This window comes from Pseudopodoces humilis, chromosome 2 (genome assembly GCF_049639895.1).
Source record: "Pseudopodoces humilis isolate 2021_Gansu_Grassland_sample_001 chromosome 2, ASM4963989v1, whole genome shotgun sequence".
In the NCBI taxonomy this organism is placed as follows: Eukaryota; Metazoa; Chordata; class Aves; order Passeriformes; family Paridae; genus Pseudopodoces; species Pseudopodoces humilis.
The window spans coordinates 73037863-73060340 of NC_142201.1; the positions used below are offsets into that span (position 1 = coordinate 73037863).

At 42.3% G+C, this 22478-nt stretch overlaps 1 protein-coding gene across 2 annotated transcripts in view; it reads right to left on the bottom strand.

Moving 5' to 3' along the window:
- Positions 1 to 20453: 20453 nt before the first annotated feature.
- The window catches only part of ELMOD1 (ELMO domain containing 1), a 42586-nt gene continuing 40561 nt past the window's right edge, over positions 20454 to 22478 (bottom strand). For both annotated transcript variants that reach the window (XM_088051381.1, XM_088051383.1), the window contains exon 11: positions 20454 to 21818. In XM_088051381.1, the coding sequence (XP_087907507.1) occupies positions 21646 to 21818 (173 nt within the window). In that variant the 3' untranslated portion in view covers positions 20454 to 21645. The remainder of the gene's footprint in view (positions 21819 to 22478) is intronic.

A 22478-nucleotide genomic window follows, 5' to 3' on the forward strand; every position in this document is an offset into this window, starting at 1 on the left:
GTAACATACATATGACCTGTTTGGGTGACTTTTCTGTCCATGAGACACTTACTTATACACTTGGTGCCTGTGGACATGAAATTTAAAGAGAGCCTTTATCCCACTGGGATGTTGTCAATAATTGCATTTTCTGAAGCTTGATTTTGGGCAGGGATTCCCACAGTTCTGTTTTGGGCTGAGATACTTTTGGAGCAGTGCCTGGAGGGGTGAGCCTGGCCAGTTGCAGGCCAGCCCTGCCGTGAGCCTTTCCCAGAGCAGAATTCCTGATGGGTCCAGTGTGGCACGCCAGGCGTCACGGCACAGGTTTGGCCAGCCCCAGGAGGCTGAGGCGTGATCGTGTCTGCGTTGCTGCGATGGTGTCGTCACCTGCTAAAAAATCTTGAGCCAGCTTGAAGAGCCCACAGTTCCTGGGCTTGTGAAATCAGTAATCAAACTCCTCCTAGGAATTCCCCGTCTGTCATTTTAATGGCTTCAGAGAATCAGGATCTTCTACAAAGCACAGCTTCCTGTAGGAAGGCAGTTAAGTATGTGCCATATCCACGTCTCTTTCTCTTCCAGGAGCCTGGAAGGAGCAGGCAATATTGCAGGGCAATGCTGGGCTGCCCAGGTCTTTGATGGTGAGGCAGAGCTGGCCTGAGAGCTGGATTTGGGCCTGGGATTTGAGGAAAGAGCAAATATTCCAGTAGCCCCACATATTAAAGGTTGGTGTTGCTTAGAGTTAGCTAATAAATGAGCCCTTGGCCTGTGTCATTTGTACTGTCCATCTGGGTTTGCAGTCTTGCAGGTTGTGCCTCTCATTCTCCTAGTCAAAGAATCCCCACTGCAGTGCTAAAAAGTCACCTCTTGTTTATTATCGGCTGCAAATGAGCAAACTTGCCTCCGGCGCTTCTAGGAATGGCAAATTTTCTGAAAAAAAACCCACCTAGACATTGAAATTAACTTCTTCCATCAGCAATGGACACAGCCTTTCTCTGCAGCCCACCTTGCACCAGATGCTGCTCTTTTATCAGTATTGCACATGGTCTGTTTGTGTTCATAAGCTTGGCTGAGACATACAAGCAATGGCTGGAGAAGGACATGGAAAATCTATTTTTAAATACTGTGAATACCCGATAATTCAGTATGAAAGATGAGAATCTTTCACTGGCTGTAACTCCCAGAAGAGAGCAATACCATGAGTGAATCGACATTTTTGTGCTCATCTCAGTATAGCAATGGAAAAACCAGAGGTGTGGACATCATCATGTGAACTAATAGTGGTTCAGAAACAGTTCAAAGTGATCCGAGCAGTTTTCAGATGGAAGAAACACAGAAAGATCATCTAGTTCCAACTCCCCCTGCCAAGGGCAGGAACACCTTCCACTAGACCATTCTTTCACTTTAGATCCATCTCTCTTGTCCTGTCACTATATGCCCTTGTAAAATGTTCCTCTCCAGCTCTCCTGAAAACCCCTTTAGGTACTGGAAGGTGTAGAAGGTGTTCCCAAAGTATTCTCTTCTCCAGGCTAAACATCTGTCTCAGCCAGTCTTCACAGGAGAGGTGCTCCAGGCTGCTGATCATCTTTGTGATCTCCTCTGTACTAACTCCATCAGGTCCATGTGCTCCCTGTGCTGGGACCCCAGAGCTGCTGCAGCCCTGCAGGTGGGGTCTGAGCAGAGCAGAGGGGCAGAATCCCCTCCCTGGCCCTGCTGCCCACGCTGCTCTGGATGCAGCCCAGGACACCTTTGGCTTTCTGGGCTGGGAGTGCAAAAGGCTGGGTTGTGTTCAGTTCTCATCATCCGATGTCCCCAGGGTTCCTCAGGGCTGCTGCCAATCCATTCTCCACCCAGCCTGTATTTGTGCTGAGAGATGCTAAGAAAACATTCTGGAGAGTTTGGGTCATCTGCAACTTTTAGTCATCAATCTTTTTCAGAGTCAACATCCATCTGACTTTGACAATATGATTAAGGTAAATCACTTTGAACAAGTTCCTGAAAGTGAGAATACCAGCCTAAGTGGTTCTCTTTTCAGGCATTTCTAGTTTTCAAACAGATTTTGAATGAGATAAATTACTTGCCTACGTCATTTGCCTGAAACTGAGGAAAAAGGCAATTCAACATTTAGTGCCAGATGCTGTGAAGAGACAGCATTTTGTATGTGTACAGGCACATTAATGTCAAAGAACTTCAACCAAATGCAGATATATAAATAAAAAAATTCCTAGTTTGAGGAACTTTAATGTAGGTGTTTGGCGTGACACTTAAGGCTCAACTCTCTCCATTACCTTCTTGCTCACCAAATAATCCCTGCATGAGAGATGGCTTTGTAGAGAGGCATATTGTTATGATTTTCCATCCCTTTGCAGTATAAAGGAGATGGGGAACACCAAAGGACTTCTGGGCTAACAGTGATTTGTCTTTAGTTTATCAGTCAAATTATTTTAGGCAAAATTTTCATTAAATCAATACTTTAGTGTAAATAGCTGCTCTAGCCCCTCCAGCCTTCCTGGGTAAAGTGCTCCAGTGCTTGACTGTCCACACAGTAAAAAAGGGTTTTCTTATGTTTAAATGTGTTTCCTGCCTCTGAGTTAGTTCCCATTTCCTCTTGTCTTGTTGTTGGGCACCACTGGGAAGGGTCTGGCTCTTCATTCCCACCCATCAGGTGTTTACATACACTGAGAAGAGCCCTCTAAGCCTTGTCCAGGCTGAACAGTCCCAGCTCCTTTAGCATTTTTTCATATGTCAGGTGCTTCCTCATCTTCATGACCCTTTGCTAGAGTCTCTGTATGTCTGTCTTGTACTGGAAAGTCCATCCCTGGACACAGTGTTCCAGACATGTCTCCAGTGCTGAGCAGAAAAGAAGGATCACCTTCCTCAGCCAACTGCTAAATGTTCTGCCTGATGCAGCCTGGAGGCTGTTTGGATTCTGCTGCAAGGACCCATTTTCGGTCCATGGTCAGCCTGGTGTCCACAGTGAGCCTCAAATCCTCTGCAGAGCTGCTTTCCAGCTGCTTGGCCCCTCATAGGCATTTGTATGTCAGCATTTGATCCATGAGAAGTTTTACACAGGACATCAGAGCAGCTCCTGCACATGAGGAGGATTGCCCAGGTGACACTTTACTACCCCATTCCCTCTGCCATCCCACCTCCTCTGTTAAAGGCACTCTGTGCAGCAGGAGCTACCTGTTTAGCTGACAAGCTAAACAGTGGTTGCTCAGGACTGACCTGGCCCAAACAAGGTAATTTTCACTCTGACACCTAGGCACAGGTGAATTAGCCCCACACAGAACCAGAAGTCCAGCAGCAGTCTCTCTGTTCACTTTGCTGGGCTTTGGATCAGACAATAGCTGCCTAATTCTAGATGTTCAGATTTCAGAAGCCTGACTCAAGGCCTGATAACTTGGAATTTCTAAGCCCTTAGAACCTCACTCCAGAGAAACTCAAGACACAGGATGTTCAGCATGCTTTTGGGAAAAATCAGACTGCCAATTTATCTGCCTAGATAGCAACCTAGAAAAAATTAAGGGACCCAAGATTTGAAACTTTGGCTAACCATTAGAAAATTTTTCAGTGGGGTTTACCAGAATGCTCCTATCAATCCAGTGTGTTTTCAGTTAAAACCAGTTTCTCTCTTTTTTTTTTCAGGAAAATTGTTCTTATCAAGAAAAAAAAAATGTCAAAGGCAGATGTCATGTATGAAAACCAGCTGTGTCCATTTTGCTTTTGAATGATGTGTCAAGGCTGCTATAGGCTGTGTGACCCATGCCCCTTTCTCCTTTATTGCCCAGGCTCCAGGCCAGGCAGGTTCCCTATCCCATATGACATAACCAACCATTCTCATGTGGTACCTCCAAGTCACAAGGTAGGAAACTGTCATACACAGAGAGAGAAGTATGGGAAAAAGAAGTGGTTGGCATCCAGGAACTGCATGTGCTACATTCCTAAGTGGATTGATTACAAACATTTTTTTAGTTTGCAAAGATTCACTCAAAATTCAATTTTCCATGGGAAAAAAACCCAAAAAAACCACACTGTAATCTCTGTGTTCAGCAGATGGAAATATATGAAACATGGATGGAAATAACAAGAAAAGTGTAAGTTCTGTGTTTGTGTTCAGCACATGACAAAGAAAAAGAAGAAGAAAACTCAAAACCAGGTATTCTCAGCCTTATCAAGGCAGCATTCCTGTGTATGCACAGCATCTTTCTCTGGGTCATGCAAAAAAAAAAAGTGAAGCATAAATAACTTCCTCACTATGTAGCAAGTCCAGCACAGTTCTATTTATACAACTGCATTTGGAAGCGTGCCAGAGGCAATAGAAGCCCTTGCAATTCAAGAAGAACTTGGCACAATCATAATCTATATTTTGCTGGTGCAGTGAGCTAGAAGGGATCAAGCAGACTGACAGGTGCTGACTCCCTGGGTTGCCATTGCTGGGGCTCCTAAATCACTCTTCACCTGCACAGCTGAGCTGGTTTGCCCCTGTGTGCTGGGTTTACCCACGGATTGGAGTCTGGCAGGTCTGAGCTGGAAAAGCCTTTGGCACGTTTCTCAGGGCCACATACAGCTGCTGCTCAAGCCAGCCAGCTCTGACCTCCCAGCTTAACAGTTCAGCTGTCAGCTTCTGCAGAGGGATGACAGCATTTTCAAGCAGGCTCTTCTACGCTTATCAGCTAATGCCAATCTCTGCTCACACTGGGCTGATCTGTGAGGGAGTGCAAAGAAGCATAAATTAGTATATGGAACAAACAGGGGTGTTCATCTTGTCCCATCCTTTGTGCTGTATTCCTCTTGTACTTGCCAGTTCTTTGCTGTAGTGGGTGGATGGGAGAGATGAGTAATAATTTGGTTTTGGCAGCAGTTATTAGGTAAATGTAGACTCACGCTTCCTTCTACTGCAGCTTGTATGGCAGGGCCCAGGAAGGATTTTACATGTGCCTGGATGTGCCTTAAACTTTTGGCTTTCCATTTATGCCTCTTGGTGTACCCAGAGGAGCAGCCAGAGCTGTGTCTCTTTTCCAAATGACTGCTTTCTTTGTGTTTCAGCTCTTCCCTCTTGGGAAGCAGGCAGTGGGTTTTGTCTCAGCCTCATGGCCAGAGATGTATGCAGTCTACCAGAATAATATCATGCCCTGTTCATGTCTGCTCCTGCCTGCTGTCCCTGCCATGTGTACGAAGGCCTTACCGCAGTAAGTGTGGCTCAGGTGACCTGAAGATCCAATTGATGGGGCCAGGATATTCATGGTGATCCAGATGTCTAAGTTGCTTAGGAGGGACTTAATCCTTCATGGATATGTGCCTTGGGAGGAGGGCTCCTGGAGAAGATCCTACCTTGTGCTCATAGAAATCTGTATATTTCTAAGTGCACACAGCGTGTATGTGGCTTGCACATCACTGTGACAGCCTGGCCCAGACACATCAGCCAAAATATCTGGTGGGAGTGACCCAATTCCTTAATCAAAACTATGGGACACATTGAGTAATAAATAATCTGGAATGGATTTTGCATGTACCTCTTTTCTCTGCTGTATTCAACCCTTTTGCTGTTCTGTTCAGCTTGTTGTTCACAGACATCTCTTGGCATAGCTAAAAGCAGGGACATAATTTTTTAATACTTGCAGCACAGTTTCACTGGTGACTGCCAGTTCCAGTAGGACTGACTTGAGTCTTGTTACCATGTTAGGCAGGATCTGCTTCTGCTTGCTGCAAGCCATTTCCCCAGTGTGCTCCAGTGGAGCTGGGCCTGGTTGTATCACACAAGGATCTGCCCCTCTGTGTCTCTCTGATTCTGGTCTGCCCTCCACAAAGTTCTGTTGTAGCATCATCTGGAAGAGATATGCCAGAAGTAGATTTAGATCTTTCACTTTAACACACTTTTTGATAAAAGAATTTCACTATAAACAATATTAATTAACACTTTAATGAAGCTATGATTTGGAAACAGTAAGCCTCACACTTTAAATCCACACCTGTATTTCAAACTATGCTTTTGTTCTAAAATTCATTTGGCTTGGAACAAAATAAGTAATAACAATTAACTGAGTTTAATGGATTTCTTTTGCAACAAATTTATTTTTACAACCCCAGTAGAATTTTAAATCTAGTCTTTTTTTTTTAGTGGTTTAAATCTAAGTGAAGTCAGAAAATAATAAGCGTTGAAAACGCTAAGCCTTGCTTGTTCTTTTCTTTTTTCAGTCTAGGATACTTCCCTACTTAATGATACCTTGTATCAAGAAAACAGCTAAACTGAAACTGTCTCATCAGATACAGTCAATTCCATGTCATAATAAGACTAAATAGAATCTCCTGTAAGATTAGTAAGTGGGAACTTACACCCGTTGTCCCAGAGTCTCACTCACTTTGCAGACTTGGTTGTGAGTTTTGGCTCCTCTCTTCTGAGGCTGCACTCACCTGAGCACTGAAATTACTGAGAACTCCCTTTCAGGATTGGGGAAAGCTTGTCTGCATAAACAGCCAGCTACAAACATGTAGTGCTCAGCTTCTAGATTTAAAATAATTCCATACTACATCCCCTGATATAGAACAGAGTGAAAGTCAACAAAATTCAGATGCGACGGAGAAAAAATCAGGAACTTCAACAAAAAAAGGCCCATTTAGCCAGAAACAGAAAAAGACCAAAGTTAGGCATATTGGTGGTGTTGTGAGTTTTGGTTTTTTCGTTTGATTTTTATTTGTTTGTTTGGTGTGGTTGTGTTGTTGTTGTTGTTGTTGTTGTTTTCCTCTGGAAATATTACTAATTAAAAAATGAAGTTGGGTGATGTGGGAAATCTGTTTGCTAGCCAGGACTGGCCTATGAGAGAGGTGGGAACTGGGAGACAACCATAGGACATAGTGTTAACTCAAATATCAGAGAGACAAAGATGACAATATCAGTAAATAAGGTGCAGCATACATTAAAGAAATCTTTATCAAAATAAACTCTCTGGTAATAAAATATAATAACTTTCTATCCTGACATTTCAAAAATAGGGAAAGTGCAATTAGGACTAAAGTGTCAACCAGAATAAGATAACAGGGAGGCTGTAAGGCAGAAAGCATGGTGGACATAGAAAATTCCAGCTTCACACCGCCTCCACAAAGTGGGAAAATGCCAAACTGGACTCTAATTCCTGCTACATTTTTCAGCAACAGTCAGACATCATGGAAGGAGAAGCCATGCAGCCATTAACAGAACACAAGATCAGGATCAAATGTTACCTTTGTAAAATGATTATGTGACAGTGACCACAATGTGCAAGAGGGAAACTTCCTTATGGGACTAGAAAGGCTGAAAGAAGAATCAGCAAAGCACAGGGAGGAGTTATGATTAAAATACTACTGCTCAAAACACAGAAAATGTATCTAAATTGACAAAACTGAAAAGAGCTCAGAAAAGTTAAATAAAAGGTTGTAAGGAGGGCAAGAAAGCTGTTATGGCATATGCATTAAAAGCTAAAAATAAAATACATCAGAAGCAGGCAACCTGCCAGGAGACTGCAGGGTTTGCAGATGATAGATACAGAGCAGGAGTGCTCAGAAAATGTTTGGTATAGGAAAGGTATATTAATTACCTGCAGCAGTGCTCCCTGTGGAAGGGATTAGGAGAGTTTCCATGCTAGAACTTTCATCTGCAGGCGATGAGTAATGGTCTCAACAGATGGGCCAGAAGCCAATAGCATGGACGGTGATATATCAGCAGGACCAGATGATGTTCACGTGGTGATTTTAAAGGAGCTTGGATATGAAATTGCTTGCCAAGTTACTGTGGAGTGTAACTTATTGCTCACATCAGACTGGTACCAGAGAAACGGGAGGTGGCAAATGAAATATCAGTTTTTAAGAGGACTGCAGAGGACAGCTGGGCAGTTACAGACCAGGAAGCTCCATTTCCATATTCAAAAAACAACCCAGACCACAGAAAAGCTACAGACAGAATTCAAAGGCACATAATTGCCTTGGGTGCAAGCACTGGAAGAGGCTGCCCAGGCAAGTGGTGGAATCAACACCTCTGGAGGCATTTAAAGGACCTGTAGATGTGGCACCTGGGGACATGGCTTAGTGGTGGACTTGGCAGTGCTGGGTTAATGGCTGGTGCAGATGATTCTAAAGGCCTTTTCCAATCAAAACCATTCCACAGTTCTATGAATCTAAGCAGAAAAGTCAGCAAAGCTTCTGCAAAGGGAAATCCTGCTCTTAGTATCTATCACAATTTTGAAACAGTGAAAGTGAGCCAATCAATACGTTTAAAAACCACAAACTGTGGTGGGAGAGAAAGGGGAGTTCTCTCTTTAACTGCATGAAAGATGGAAAGAGAGTGGCAGTGAACAGTGAAATTGCATAATAAAAGGAGGTCCACAAGAGACTGCATTGCTTAACATATTTACAGGAAAAGCAGAAGGATCGCAAAATTTTCTGGCGGTATAAATGTCATAGATGAGGGGTTGCAGAAAGTCATCTGAATACCAAATCATAAAAGATAAAATGGTAGATAATGTTAAAAGCTGACAAATGTAAAGGAGGATACATAGGGAGAAAGAACATTCCAACACAAAAAATAATGAGCTCAGCAGACATGGCAGACAGCGGCAGACAGCAAAAATCTAGGAATTACTGCAGATAGTTCCCTGAACACATCAGCTCCATGGTCAGTGTTGGAAAAATTGCAGAGGGCAATAAAATAATAAAATCATTGTAACAGTTTCAACTTGAGAAGAAATTAAGTAGACATAGATCCCTTTACCTTGGGAAACAAAAAAAAAAAAGGTAACTGAAGAAAAGACATGAGTAACAGCAAATAAGGGAAAAAAGACTGGCTATTTACAGTCTTTCAGTCCATCAAATTAATAACAAACATAATAGCGACATATAAAATGAAGAAAGACATTTCACAAAGCAGAACTGAAATGTAAAACTGAGACGTACAAGATATTTTGAAAGAAAACAGAACAGATATGTTTAAAAATGTTTAGACAAATCTGCAGAAGGAGAAAAAAAAAGACATTGAGTCCTGATAAATATGAGGATAGACTTGCTGGCTCTATAGGAAGCTTACCCCACAGACTGCTAAATATCAGTAGGTATTTTGAAGAATTATTGCACCTTGTTTCACCTATCATCAGGGCACCAATGTGACCGGCCCCAGCAGCAGACACCAGGCACCTCACTGGGAAAGGGGATGGGCCAAAATAATACAAAAAAGATTTTTAACAGCCTTTAAATATATACAATATAACTGCAAAGAAGAAAGCAGAGAACTCTTTTCCTTGCACATGAAGTAAAGGGTTTGGATGCTAGCAACGGAGATTTCAGAGCAGTTTTCTTAGTCTAACTAATGGGTGGTATAGTTGATTACTATGCTAAGGTGTTCAGAGATGTGGGGCTACCAATGTCAAGAGATGCTGCCACTGGTTCCAGGGAACGGGTTCAAAAATCCATCAGAAATACCTTATAACAACTGTTCTGCCTTGCAGAGAGCTACTACCTCTTGAGGAGTTCTATGAAAGCAAATATCAAAAGCTTCTTTCAGGGTTTAAGAGACCTCAGCCTTCCCAGCCTGACTCAGTGGAGAACATTTTAAAATGGAGATAAATGCTAATAGAAAGTCGCTGTAATTTTCTTACAAGAACAAACAAGGAGCATGTGATTTGGCCTATCTGCACTTGCCTTGATGGAATTTAGGAAGTGTTTAGGTGACTCAGAGCAGTATTTCACAGCATGGAAAATGCTTGCCTCAGGGAAGACAAATGTTGCGCTGATTTTATTTCCCCCAGGCTACTCCTGTCTCCTTGGGATCTCTCAGGTCTGAAGTGCAGGATCCTTGGCAGACTATCCCCAAGGTGAGGGAATTCACAACAGCCAACTCCTATTCGGGAAACTCTTGATAGAATAGAATCATAAATTATCTCAAGTATTAAGGCAACCCATCAGGATCATGGAGTCCAACACCCTGCTCCTCGCAGCAATATGTAAAACTAAACCACATGGCCAAGAGCATTGTCCAGCCACTCCATGAACTCTGACAGGCAAACTGAGCGAAAAATCACCCAGTACATATCCAAAGCCCTGAAGGGCATGGCCTCAACACAACTGCCAAGCTCTGAATTCTGTCAGAAACTCTATAATTTATCTAATTTGATTAACAGGGCTTTCTTGGAGATGGTTACCAAGCATCCCCTCTGCAATTGTTCTAGCACTCAGTGGCAGCCAAGGGCTGCAACACGGGAATTACCGGGAGCTGGAGGAGAGGGTTATTATTTTTGCCTCGGAGGCCCAGTGCACGGTCAGCATCCCCGGGAGCTGTGCCGGCCCGGGCGCTGTCCAGGGTGCTGAAGCGGCGGCGCTTCACCCTCCGCGGCTGCCGGGGCTGGGAGGGACCCTGGCACAGGAGAAGGGGGTTGTCCACAACCTCTGGTTGCTTTTTAGAGCAAGAAGAGAAATGTCGTGTTTTTACCCCAGAATGGTCCTTGGTTATAATGCAGAGCGGTCAACTGTGAGGCAATTAATAATAGAATCACCTGAGTTGGAAGGGATCCACCCACAAAAGTCACCAAAGTCCAACTTCTGCCCCTGCACAGGACGATCCCAGGAATCACACCATGCACCTCAGAGCGTTTTACAAGTTCTTCTTGAACTCTGTCAGGCTGGTGCAGTGACCTGCGGAGCCTGTTCCAGTGCTCAAACACCCTCAGGAGAAGAAGTATTTTCCCAATACCCAACCTAAACCTCCCCTGACACAACTTCAGGCTGTTCCCTTGGGTCCTGTCACTGGTCACCACAGAGAAGAGATCAGTGTCTGCCCCTCCTCTTCCCCTCACAAGGAAGCTGCAGACTGCAATGAGGTCTCTCCTGTCTCCTCCAGGCTGAACACATCAAGTGACCCCCATGGCTCTTCATACAGCTTCCTCTTTAGATCTTCCACCATCACAATGGCCTTTCACTCATCATATTGTGAGGCTGTTCATAAATATGTTGGTGCTTATGGCTTTGAAGCGGTTGTTTGTGGTTTTGTTTTTATTTTTTCTCTTAGTATTTCAAATTCATTGTATAGTCAGACATCAGTGGTGAAGACTTAAGTTGTGGGGGCCTTGCAAGAAGAAAAGTTTTGAAGGGGGAGTGAGACTTTGGTTTTGAGGAGGTAAGAATGCAAGTGAAAAAGTAGGCAAGGAGGCTGTCATGGGGTAGCTTTACCTTTAAAACAGCTTAGAAAAGAAGGGAAGTTGAAGCTGCTGGTGGCTGATGGGAGTTTTTCCTCCTGACCAATTATCAGTAATTTCCAAGAATTGACAGCAGATCTGACCATTAAAAAGTGAATTCAACTTCTAAACACCCCCTTAAGAAGTACAGACAGAGTTCTCTTGCCCTCTTTGGTTTCCGGCTTTTGACAAGGTAACAAGGTCTGTCCTGGCCTCCTTCCCTCCCCTCCAGGCCGACAAGGCCGCAGGGAGGAGGGGGGGGAGAGAAGCAGAGTCGGTCAGCTGAGCTTGGTTTTCAGTTTCTGCTGCTGGACTGAAACCTGACACTATGAACTCTTACAGCTTTCTAAAGCTTTTAATTCTTTTACTACTTGGATAAATGAACAGATTACTCCTTTTTCTCAGAAAAGACAGAGAACGAGAGAGACAATCAACATGCAAAAAACATCATAGAACCACTAAAAACAGTGAGAGAAAGAGTTAAGTTTAAATAAGAAAGAGAGAATAAGGAGATGTGTACAGCTGAAATATCTTTTTGTTAAAGCTATGGAGATGGGTAATAGTAGTTTAAAAGTCTCCTTTAATTCATGACTAGAGTATGGGAGGAATAGAGTGTTCAAAGTGTAGACTTCTTTAAAAAGAGAGAGTAATTGTGATACTGTGAGTTGCTGAAGATGGGTAGAGTGAAGATTTTTTGAAGCCTTGAAGGGCAAAGCAAAAGCTGTTTTCCAAGAAGGCTCACAGAGGCAGATGAAGAAGACTTCTGCCTTTGAATAACTCATCCTTAAAATAGTATCCCTAGACTCATTTGACCCATGCACACCTCAGAATGATGTGAAATGGGAGGAGTGAACTCTAAAAACTCCATAGATCGGCAAAAAGAGACTTCTGTTTCTCTACAAAGACTGAAAGAAAGACTCTAGCAAAAATTGAGACTGTTTTTGACCACCAAAGTTCTAAAGTTTTTTTTGTCTCTATGTTATCATGTGTACAAAAGAATGGTTAAGTGGTGAGAGATAAAAGGGTTTTCTGGAAGTTTATTCTAGTGTTCTTATTCTTGTAGTTTGTTAATAAACTGTTTCTATTCCTTTTAAGTTTTAAGCCTGTTTTGCTCTTATTCAAATCCATATCTCACAGAAAAAAAATAGCAATTTTTTAGTTACTGGTTTTAAACCACGACAGAGGCAAAACCCAAAGGTGTCAATGGTACAATGGTTAAATAGTTAGAAACAAGAAAAAGTGCCAGGCATTAAGCAGAGGAAGCTTCCCCCTCTGCCATGGGTATCTGACTTTCTGCATTTAGGTGGTGGTGTGGTTTAGCCCCAGATGGCAACTCAGCTCCCCCAGCCACTCCTTCACTCCCCCCAACAGTGGGATGGAGGAGAGAATCAGAAAGGAAGCAAGAGAAGTCATGGGCTGAGATAAAGATAGTTTAATATGAAAAGCAAAAGTATCTCATTCAAATTAAACAAAATAAGGAATTCATCACTTCCCATGGACAAGTGGGTGTTAAGCCATCTCCAGGGAAGGCTTACATCATATTTAATGGTTATTTGGGAAGTCAAACACCATTACTCTAAGCATCCCCATTTCCTCCTTCTTCTCACAGCTTTATATGCTGATTATTATCCCATATGATCTGGAATATCTTGTTGGTTCCAACTTTGTCCCCTTCCAAATTCTTGTGCATCCCCAGCCTACTCACTGCTGCCTTGGTGTAAGCTCTTCTCAACAATAACAAAAGTATCTCTGTATTATCAACACTGTTTCCATCACAGACCCAAAACACATCCCTGTAGCAGCTACTATGAAGAAAATTAACTGTATCTCAGCCAAAATTGGCACAGATGTTGCTTAAATGTCAGATTTCAAGTGTTGCAGGGTGATAATAATGATGATGTGATAGCTTTAAGCAAGATGAGACACTGCATTCCATGCTCAGTGTATATATATATATGTAAGGAAAACCACAAAATTCAGGAATGTCAGAGAAGTGGCTGCTACAGCAGCTGAGAAAAAAACAATGACATCATACCCAAAATTTGTATTCACCAACTTTAAACCATGATATTTCATTCTCAGAGGGTTGTCTTGAAACCTACATTATTCTGCATTGCACTTCCTTTTCTTCAAATGTGACAAGTAGCTGTTATTTATCCAGGTAACAGGGATTTTGTGAAACTGAATTCCTTAAGACGGGTGAAACATGACTTGTCCTTGTTGGAGCATGGTTACTGGGACTCAGTCACACAACAGCAGTCTGCTGAGACACACTGATATTATGTGGGCTTGTTAACAAAAATTGGCTTTCTCTAAACCACAATACTTTCCCCATTGCAGTATTTGTTACAGACAATTTAATGTGAAGAAAATAAAAATATTGCAACTGCTTCAATCCCAAGAGCAGCAGTGAGCTAAGGTGTCCTGAAATGAAATCCTGGCACAGTGCATGACTGATGTAGAAGTCCCACTGCTAGTGCAGGTAATTAATTCATCACTCTGCAGTCCCCAGCTGCAAAGGGTATTTCAGGATTACATTTTTCCGAGATAGTTACATGGTCTTATGAATGTTTTCACTTGTGCTAATATCCCTCACTGAATTTTAGGCACTTGACATTAGGGTTATATTGATTAAATTTTCAGTAGCATCACAGATGACATAGGTAGCATTGCCTCCCATGGTGATCTACCCCAAAGGCACTTCTCTCTCTTTAGGGAAGAGAGTTTCTAATTCTCATCACTCAGATGTCTAGGAGCTGTCATTGCTGTGCCTAAAAATAATGGAATAGAATGGTGATATAGAAGTTAATCACTGTTGTGTATAAGACTCATAGGCAGAGATTATAGACATCCATAACAAATTGAAGAGGATCACAAAAGGTACTGTTTCTAGACAATGATGTTTAATACTTCATGCTCTATTCTTAACTTGCACCTATACATGCAAAATGAAGTGCTAGTATCTCTCTGATTTGCAGTTCACACAGCTCCAAAATGCAGGTTCCCACCATCTCTCTGTATCTTTAGGATCTCTACTGGAATTAGAAATTAGCTTAGCTCTCCAAAAGCACTGGTATTTCACACAAGGAGAAAGTCACTGGCAAGCTTTTTAAATAGTCTGTAACGATATGAATGCTTAGTCTACCCATTAATACAAGGGCACTCACACCAGTGATCAAGGAAGGCTTTCTGACCCACTCTCTGTGTTGCCATATGAAAAATCATCTACACCTAGAGAGCTAACACAATGCTTGTTCTTCAAAACCCATTGGCCTGTGGAACTGCACAGTGCCCATTGTGTAAGAAGGAGAACTGAAAACAATCAGCCCCAGTTCTGCCAGCTTTTACTCATTCGCAGATCATTCAGGTGTGACTTTGTGTGACCAGGGACCACCAAATAGATCCCCCAGCACAGAAGAACACATGTGTAAATGGGAGGGAAAACATGTCAATGATTTTGGGGAAATGACTATCATGTATGTATGTTTATTCTAGGACAATCAGTGAATATGTATGTAAAATACAGTATATAAACAGGAGCTTTTCTGTACTCAGCATGCACGGTATTTGGGAGGAGATATTCCCTCATACCTCCAGACAAATAAAGAAAGTTTGATTCTTAATATTACATTGGTGTTAAGGAGTTTATTTTATTTTTTACTGGTGCTTGGTTACAGCTAGATAATTGATGTCCACATCTCCCTCAGACTTGTCTTTTTATCCAGCAAATGAAGGAGAGTACTGTGCTGGGATTATAACTTCTTGCCAGGGCTCAGTATCCCCTGTTCTTTGCTGTTGCTGGATTCATTTCTTCCAGTCAGATTTGGAACACATGTAAATTTGCTGAGTTTCACAGCAGACAGGCATGACTTACACTAACTGAGGCCAATCTCAGGCATGGACAAAAAAAACCCAAACCTCCTGAAAACCCTGTTCTGCAAGATGGAAGAAGCTGATTTTTCCAGGAGAGAGCCTGGTGGGAGGTTGAGGGTGCTTTAGGGGCAGAACAACCCCATGCACTGTCAGCAGCTGAACTAGAGAAGCCCTGGGTTGTCCATGCAGCCACATGCTCACATCCCTTTCCCACAGCTCTCAAGAAAGGCACAATGCAGTTGGAGACAGCAGCCTGGAGATAGTCAAGCTTGGAGCAGTTTCCTGACCCTGGTGTCACAGTGGCCTCCTGCAAGCTGGGCCAGGCCATGGCAGGACGAGGAGGTTCAGGTCAGGACATTTCAGAGCAGCCTGCTCAGACCTCTGCTCCCACTGTTCTTTTTCTGCTCTTTTTTGGCCACAGAGCTATGGAGAAATGACACTCACACCCTCTGCAAAATGGCTTGCTGACAAATGTGTGAGAAGGGCCAGTGGGGCAGAGGCATGGGAACTGGAGGTGAAGTGTGTGCCAGCTGGCTTGAATTCAAACCAACCAGCCAATGTGAGTGGAAAACAGAGAGAGTGAAGAGGCAAATGATAGCTAATCATAACAGCTTAAAGGAGCATGTGAGACCATCCAGAGCCAAGTCAGCATTACAAATTCCCCTATCTAAGAGAGGTGGTAAACTGCATCCTTGGGTCTTCTGCATCCTGCCCCTTTGGTGTTCTCCCATCCAGCACATCAAGCAGAGGCAGATTCTCAGGTATAAGCAGGTAAATTTCATAGGCTGATATGCCAAGAAACACTTTCTAACTTTGGAGAACAATCCTATCTGGTCTCTGGACCGTGATCAAGAGCCCCGCTTTGGTCCTTAGCCTCCCCTCAGGGCTTTACATCTAGGCTATGTTTACATCTTGTTGATACTTCTTGACTAGTCTCTTCTGAGAATCACAGACTTTCTTCTTATCTGTGTGGTTGGCACTGGGGATCACAGAATAATAAAATGGCCTGGATTGGAAGGGACTCTAAAGCTCACCTGGTGCTAATCACCTCCCATTGGCAGAGATACCTTTTGTTAGACCAGGTTTCTCAGAGCCACATCCAACCTGTAGTTGAACACCTCCAGGGATGGAGCATCCACAGCTTCTCTGGGAAACCTGTGCCAGTGTCTCACTATTCTCACAGTAGATAATTTCTTCGTAATATTTAATCTAAACCTTCCCTCTTTTAGCTGGAAGCCATTCCCCCTTGTCCCATCACTACATGCTCTTGTCAATAGCCTCTCAGTCCTGTAGAGCCCTTCAGGTACTGAACAGCTGTAATTAGGTCACCCCAAGGCTACACTTTTCCAGGCTGAACAATCCCAATTCTCTCAGCCTTTCTTCATAGGAGAGGAGCTCCATCCCTTTAATCAATCATCCTGATGTCCCTCCTATGAACTCGCTCCAATAGGTCTGTGTCCTCCCTATGCTGAGCACCCCAGAGCTCGATGCAGTGCCCAAGCTGGGGTCTCCTATGTCTGTCCTCATTTCCAGTGTCACAGTGCCATGCTCTGCTGTCCATGGGTTAGGTTTTTCACACTCACCTGCACGTGTCTTCCTTGGTAACCTTTTCAATTGGGTGATACTGCCTGTAAACCTACAGCAGGCGACCTCATGTCTCTTTTCCAGCTCCTCTTGTGCTGCTCTGCTTTGCTGAGCTGCCAGCTGTGCTGGTGTGTGTTGGCCTCGTGCTTCCCTATCCTGCTACCCTCCTTCATTCCAAGCTGTAAGCTCTTTGGGGAATACACCACTTACAGTTTTGACAGTCCTTCAGCACAGTGGAGCCCAGGCCCAGAAACCAGCCCTCTGCCCTTCCTCATAGCTCCTTTGGAATTAAGTTGCTGTACCCAGTTCTTGCTTGGAGGTTTTAGAGATAAATCTCTTTTCTAATTATAGTTCTATATAGAGTAGAACAGTTTCTTTTACTGGAGTAAGTAATGACCTGATTTCTATGTGCACTGCTCACAGGGGAAAGCACAAAGCCTGTCCTGCTATATTTCTAGAGGATCTGGTCGGAAGAGTCCTGTCTAGTCTTGGCAAGTCTTACAGAAAACCTGCACTGCTGCAAACTAAGGAAAACAATGAATAATTCATTTCCTTATCTGTTTCAGGATTTTTTTTCTGCAAAACAGCTATTTTAATAATTTATGTGATTTTTAGCTGCACCATGCTGCAGATGCAAGAGTACAAAGAGGAACCCTACTGTTTGTCTCAGTGTTGCCTAGAGGATTCATTAGTGCAAAGTTTGAGCTCCCATTGGACCAGGTTCCAAGTGAGGAGTGAAAGGTGGAAATCAGGGTAGTTAACAAAATTCAAAGTAGAACAATTCTGTGAAAATCACAGTTCCAAAGGAGTCTTCCTGTGATGCTCAAATGGTCATGTGTTGATGATGTCAAGCTCGTTAAGAGCCAGCTGGGGGACAGAAGGAAGTATAATCAGAGCTCTCATATTTCCCAGTGTGTATACAGAGTTTCTGTATTTCCCCAACAGCACTTGCCAAAGACATGAACTTAGCAGTTACAGAATTGCACTCCAGTTACTATTTCAGGCTGTAACTGATTCCTTCCTCAGTCAGACCCATCCAAGTGGTGGAGCTGTAGATTGAGGTTTCCTCTAGAACTCGGGCAGGAATGACTACAATCTGTAATACCCCACTAGGGGACAATGCTGGTCACTCCAGTGGAAGGGTCAAAAATCCCTGGTCACATTCCAGCAAAAAGGGAAGGTCAGCAAATGACACGTTAAAAGCTGACTGCAATCCATGAAGGGAAGGATTAGGAAAGTATTGATGATCCCTCATAATGGAAGCCAATGTATTATGATGCCACCAGTGATTCTTTGGGCCAGAGGAGGATCTGTGTTCATTAACCTGAGCATCAGCACTCTGTTCACATACATCCTGTTCCCCTAACAGCACTTAATTCAGCTGGAGACATGCTGAAAACGTCCTGCTTGCAGCAAAGTGATTCAGCCTGCTAAGTCATCACCAGCTGTCTGTGCCCCACAGGGCACACAGTGGGCACAGGTGCTTTTAAAGATTGCTCTTTCATTAAAAAAGACAATAAATTAATCTCCTTTACCCTCTACGTGACAGTAAATATTTCAATCGAGCTTCAGTGCTGCTCCAGGAAACAGTCAGGAGATACAATTTTCCAAGTCAAATCAAATAGATAAGGTAGACCTTGTTTACTTCTAAGAATAGTACATAGACATACCACCAGCACCAGCATTTGAAAAACTACCTTCTGAAAAAGCCAATTACAAGTGCAGCAAAAATATTTCTCCTTCCCTCAAAGGAAAAAAAAAGCTACAAGCCAAAAAGTGTCAGGAAGCTAGAGTAGCACTTGCTCCCCTCCTCCTGGCTGTAATCAATCCCCCAGGCACAGATCCTGCTGGCCCTCACAGCCCCAGCTCCACAGATGCACAGAGCATCTGAGGTTACTGAAGACAAGTCAGCATCCACCTATGCTGCTGAAGGAGCCCTGGTAACAATTGAAATACACATTAGCTGGGATAAGAAAATACTGTGCTATGGGAAGTGCCTGAATCTGTAACAGGAAGGAATACAGGCACCATTGTAAAAGGATGCATGCAGAATTAAAGAACTCCAACACTACACAGCCCTTTTTTTCCCCCCTGGTTTTAGACAGATCAAGGTAAATATTTCTGCATTTTAACACATTCAGTCTCCTAATATTATACATTAATCAGTTATATTTTCACCTGCCAACCCAAAGCAATACATATTCTAAGCAAGGCATATTCTGCATAGCTTCAGCACACTGTCTTGAATGTTATGTAATAAAGTAGCAGCTTATACTTACAACAGGGCTGTGCCTTTTTAATATTACACTTGCTGCATGGCATTGCCAATGTAAATTATTTGCCTGAGAAAAATTACCTGTTAAGAAAGAAGGTGACCATTTACTTTACAGACTGGGCAGGAAGCACTTGCTGCCAGAGATGCACATGGCCAGGCATGAGCCTGAGAGAAAGATGACTGGTGAAATGCAACAACCATGAAGCTGCAGAAAGGTTCTGGAAGCATCCAACCTAATTCTTCTCTATACTTAATTAAACCAAATTCTGCAATACCCTGCAGTGACTATAAATATTGAATTTTCTTTATTGAAACAACTTTTTACTACTTTTTTCCCCCCATTTCTTATGTTTTCTCCTCCCTAGGGAAAGCAGCACCCAGTTGCTCGCAGGTCAGTTTGGATCTGTGCTAGATAGTGTAAATTCTAATTAAAAAAAAAATAAAAATACTTAGGTTTGCATCATGGTAAGAGGTCATTCCTGGGGAGGAAGGCAGACAGTGCCTAACAGGCATCCTCTCTCAGCAGTGCCCAGCCAGTTTTAGGCACCCACCAGGGATATTCTCTGCCCCAGGTTTGACACAGATTTTGGGAACAAGCATGTCACAGGACAAAGCTGAAGCACAAGCGGGCAGGATGATAAGGTTTGATGGCACCAGCATGCAAGCGCTCCACAGGAGAAGGGATTTCACACTTAGCTTCATTAAATCTATCTTCCTGCAAGATAGGAAAAGTAATCACCCAAACCAGTTAGATTATAGTGATACAATCTGATACAGAGCCAGATGACATCTTCTGATTTTGTTTGAAGTTGACACCTTGAGACAAGGCATAACTGAGAGGATCAGAGCAGTAAGAAGGTAGCAGGAACCTTCCCTCCCGCCCCCACAACTCCATGAAATCCATTGCAGAGTATTAAAAATAAACCAGTGTAACCTAATAAATTGAAGAAGATATTTAAGTCAGAGTGGGACAAGGAAAGAAAGAGAGAGCCTAAAATGTGAAACAATAAAAACTGTTACTAGAAACCTATTTCAAGAGTCACACAAAAAGTCCTTGAGGCCTAATGGCTAAAAATAACCACTTTCCAAAATCAATGGTATTAAGTTAAACATGCACAGTTTTTATTCCTTGTATTCTCATGCAAAATATCCAAATGTTAATATTTCTGTACTTCCAAATTCATTGGAAAAGACTAATTATTGCAACACCCATAAAATTCTGCAGATTAACTCCATGAGTGCAACTTTCCAGCCGTGTAGAGAAGTAGTGACCCCCAGCTTACATTTTAGCAAAGAAATGAGATGGCTTAAATCTAAGGGGTTTCTTAGGAAGTTGAAGTACTCCCATTGCTTTATTTTTATTTTTGTTAAATAAAGTGATGGCCCAATCAGTAACTAAAATGATATAAAGCACCTTATCTGAAAAAGCTGCAATTACACTTCAGCCTCGGGAATACCACAGAGCTGCTACAACCCATTTTACCTGATCAATTAATTAAAACATTTTTCCTCTGTATTACTGCGTATCTCAACAATAAAACCCACAGTGCTTCAGTTTAGAATGATGTATAATTTATTCATATAATTCACAAGTAGTTGGACACTACTCAATTTAATCTCCATATGCAAGTGATTTACACAAACATATAATACTAAAATTGATTGCTTAGAAGGTAAAAAATACCATGGGTATGAAATGCCATGGTAGATGCTGTTCAGTATACTACACAATCTTAGTGTCAAACACTTCTATTCATTTATGGTTTTAGAAAAAAGGCAGTTTGCCATTTTTAATTTTTTTATAAGTCGTCTGGGAAACATAAGCAGTTTTGTTCTAAACTTTCTAATAAATTATTTCTCTCAGCTCTTAGGAACTGAATTAACAACCAAAGCAACATTTTCAGTAGTTCAAAGAAAAGACACATATTTTTGTTCCTCCCCTGAATTCACCAAGCACCACGTGACCAAATCATGTTGCCTTCCAACATGACACAAAACACTAACCTCTGTATATCCAAAGGAATGTGCAGGAATCTAGACCATACTTTAGCATGGTGGTGTTGGTGACAACAGCCTGATGTTATAATTTTTGGCCCCTGCCAGTATCTGTTAGCTGTGAATGTGTTCACAGTTCACTGTGTTAGCATCACCAGACCATTTGGTATTCATGCATTTGATTGCAATTCTGCATAAACTCTTCTCACTGAAACTTGTATCTCATAAGCCTCATTAATTTTGCATTAAGCATATAATGGTTGCATGGAGAAAATTGGACTTTAATGTGTTTGTCTGCATTAGATTAAATTACATTATCTTCTAGATGAGGTCCAAACATATATTTTGCTTGAAATGCCAGTAGTTATCTTAAAACATACCAAGAAGTTAAAAAGCTTTCACAATACAAGATCCAGCTACTTATTCCACATATACAAAAACACTGCTAGAGAAATACAATTCAATTATCAATGCCGAATTATGAGGAAAGTCTAAAAAAATAGAAAAACTCTGATATCTGGACATCAATTCAGAAGGTAACACTGCATAATGAGGCAATATGAGCACCCATTTAAAATGAAAAATCCCCAACAAGAGAAGCATAAGGGGATCATGTGACAAAAATAGATGAACACTGCGCCAAAAACATGCACACGATTGCCATGGTCATTCAGTATGCTAGTGATGGTCTAACAGTGGTCTAAATCAAGAGTGAGACAGTGCTTCCAAATGAAATCAACTGAGTAACTACATATTGATTAAACTTTCTGTTGCAGCAAAATGAGGACACAGAGCCATCTCTGGGTTCTGGAGCTGTCTCAAGATGCGCTTGTAAAATTTCTCTCTGACGCGATTGAATTCCATTATGTCCAGTGGATCCTCATCAATCCAGAATTTGTGGAATTCATGCATTAAGTAGCCTACAAAATAATAAGAAGGAAGAAGAGATAAATACAGAATGTAAAGATGACATACAAAATTAGAAAGTAGCCTGGAATTAATAATTATGATCTGCACAGAGAATCCTGGTCCCTGGGATCTGACACCTCATGACACTGGGCAGGAACAAGACTAAACCTACTCTGGACAATGCCAAAATTGGATGGATATTACACACACTGGCAGAATTACTCACAGTAAACACAAAAAGTCACTAGTCCTCTTGACATATGGATCCACAAACTGAAACAAAACCAGGGAGTATAAAAACAGGGAAAGATGATGCAGGTGCTCATTATCAGTTCTTTGACTACGCATTGAAAAATGTTAGAAGTGTTACTCCCACTGAGCAAAGATGAACAGCAGGCCTCTGCTGTAGAAGGGATGCTTAAATGCAGGGGAAAGAGCTGTCAAAGCACTATTTTGGTGGTGGAGCTGCAACTCTGCTGAAGAGTGGGCAGTAACACTAGAATGTAGACGCAATTATCATCTGACAGCTGCATTTAAGGGGAAGCAATATTCAGACACTCCTTAAATCACATTTGCTTTCTTCTCATTATTTAAAAAACAGGAAGGTCACTTCTTAAGGAACTTAGTGCATTTTTTTGTTTATACTTGTTTGTTTTACACCTTGGTTTGGT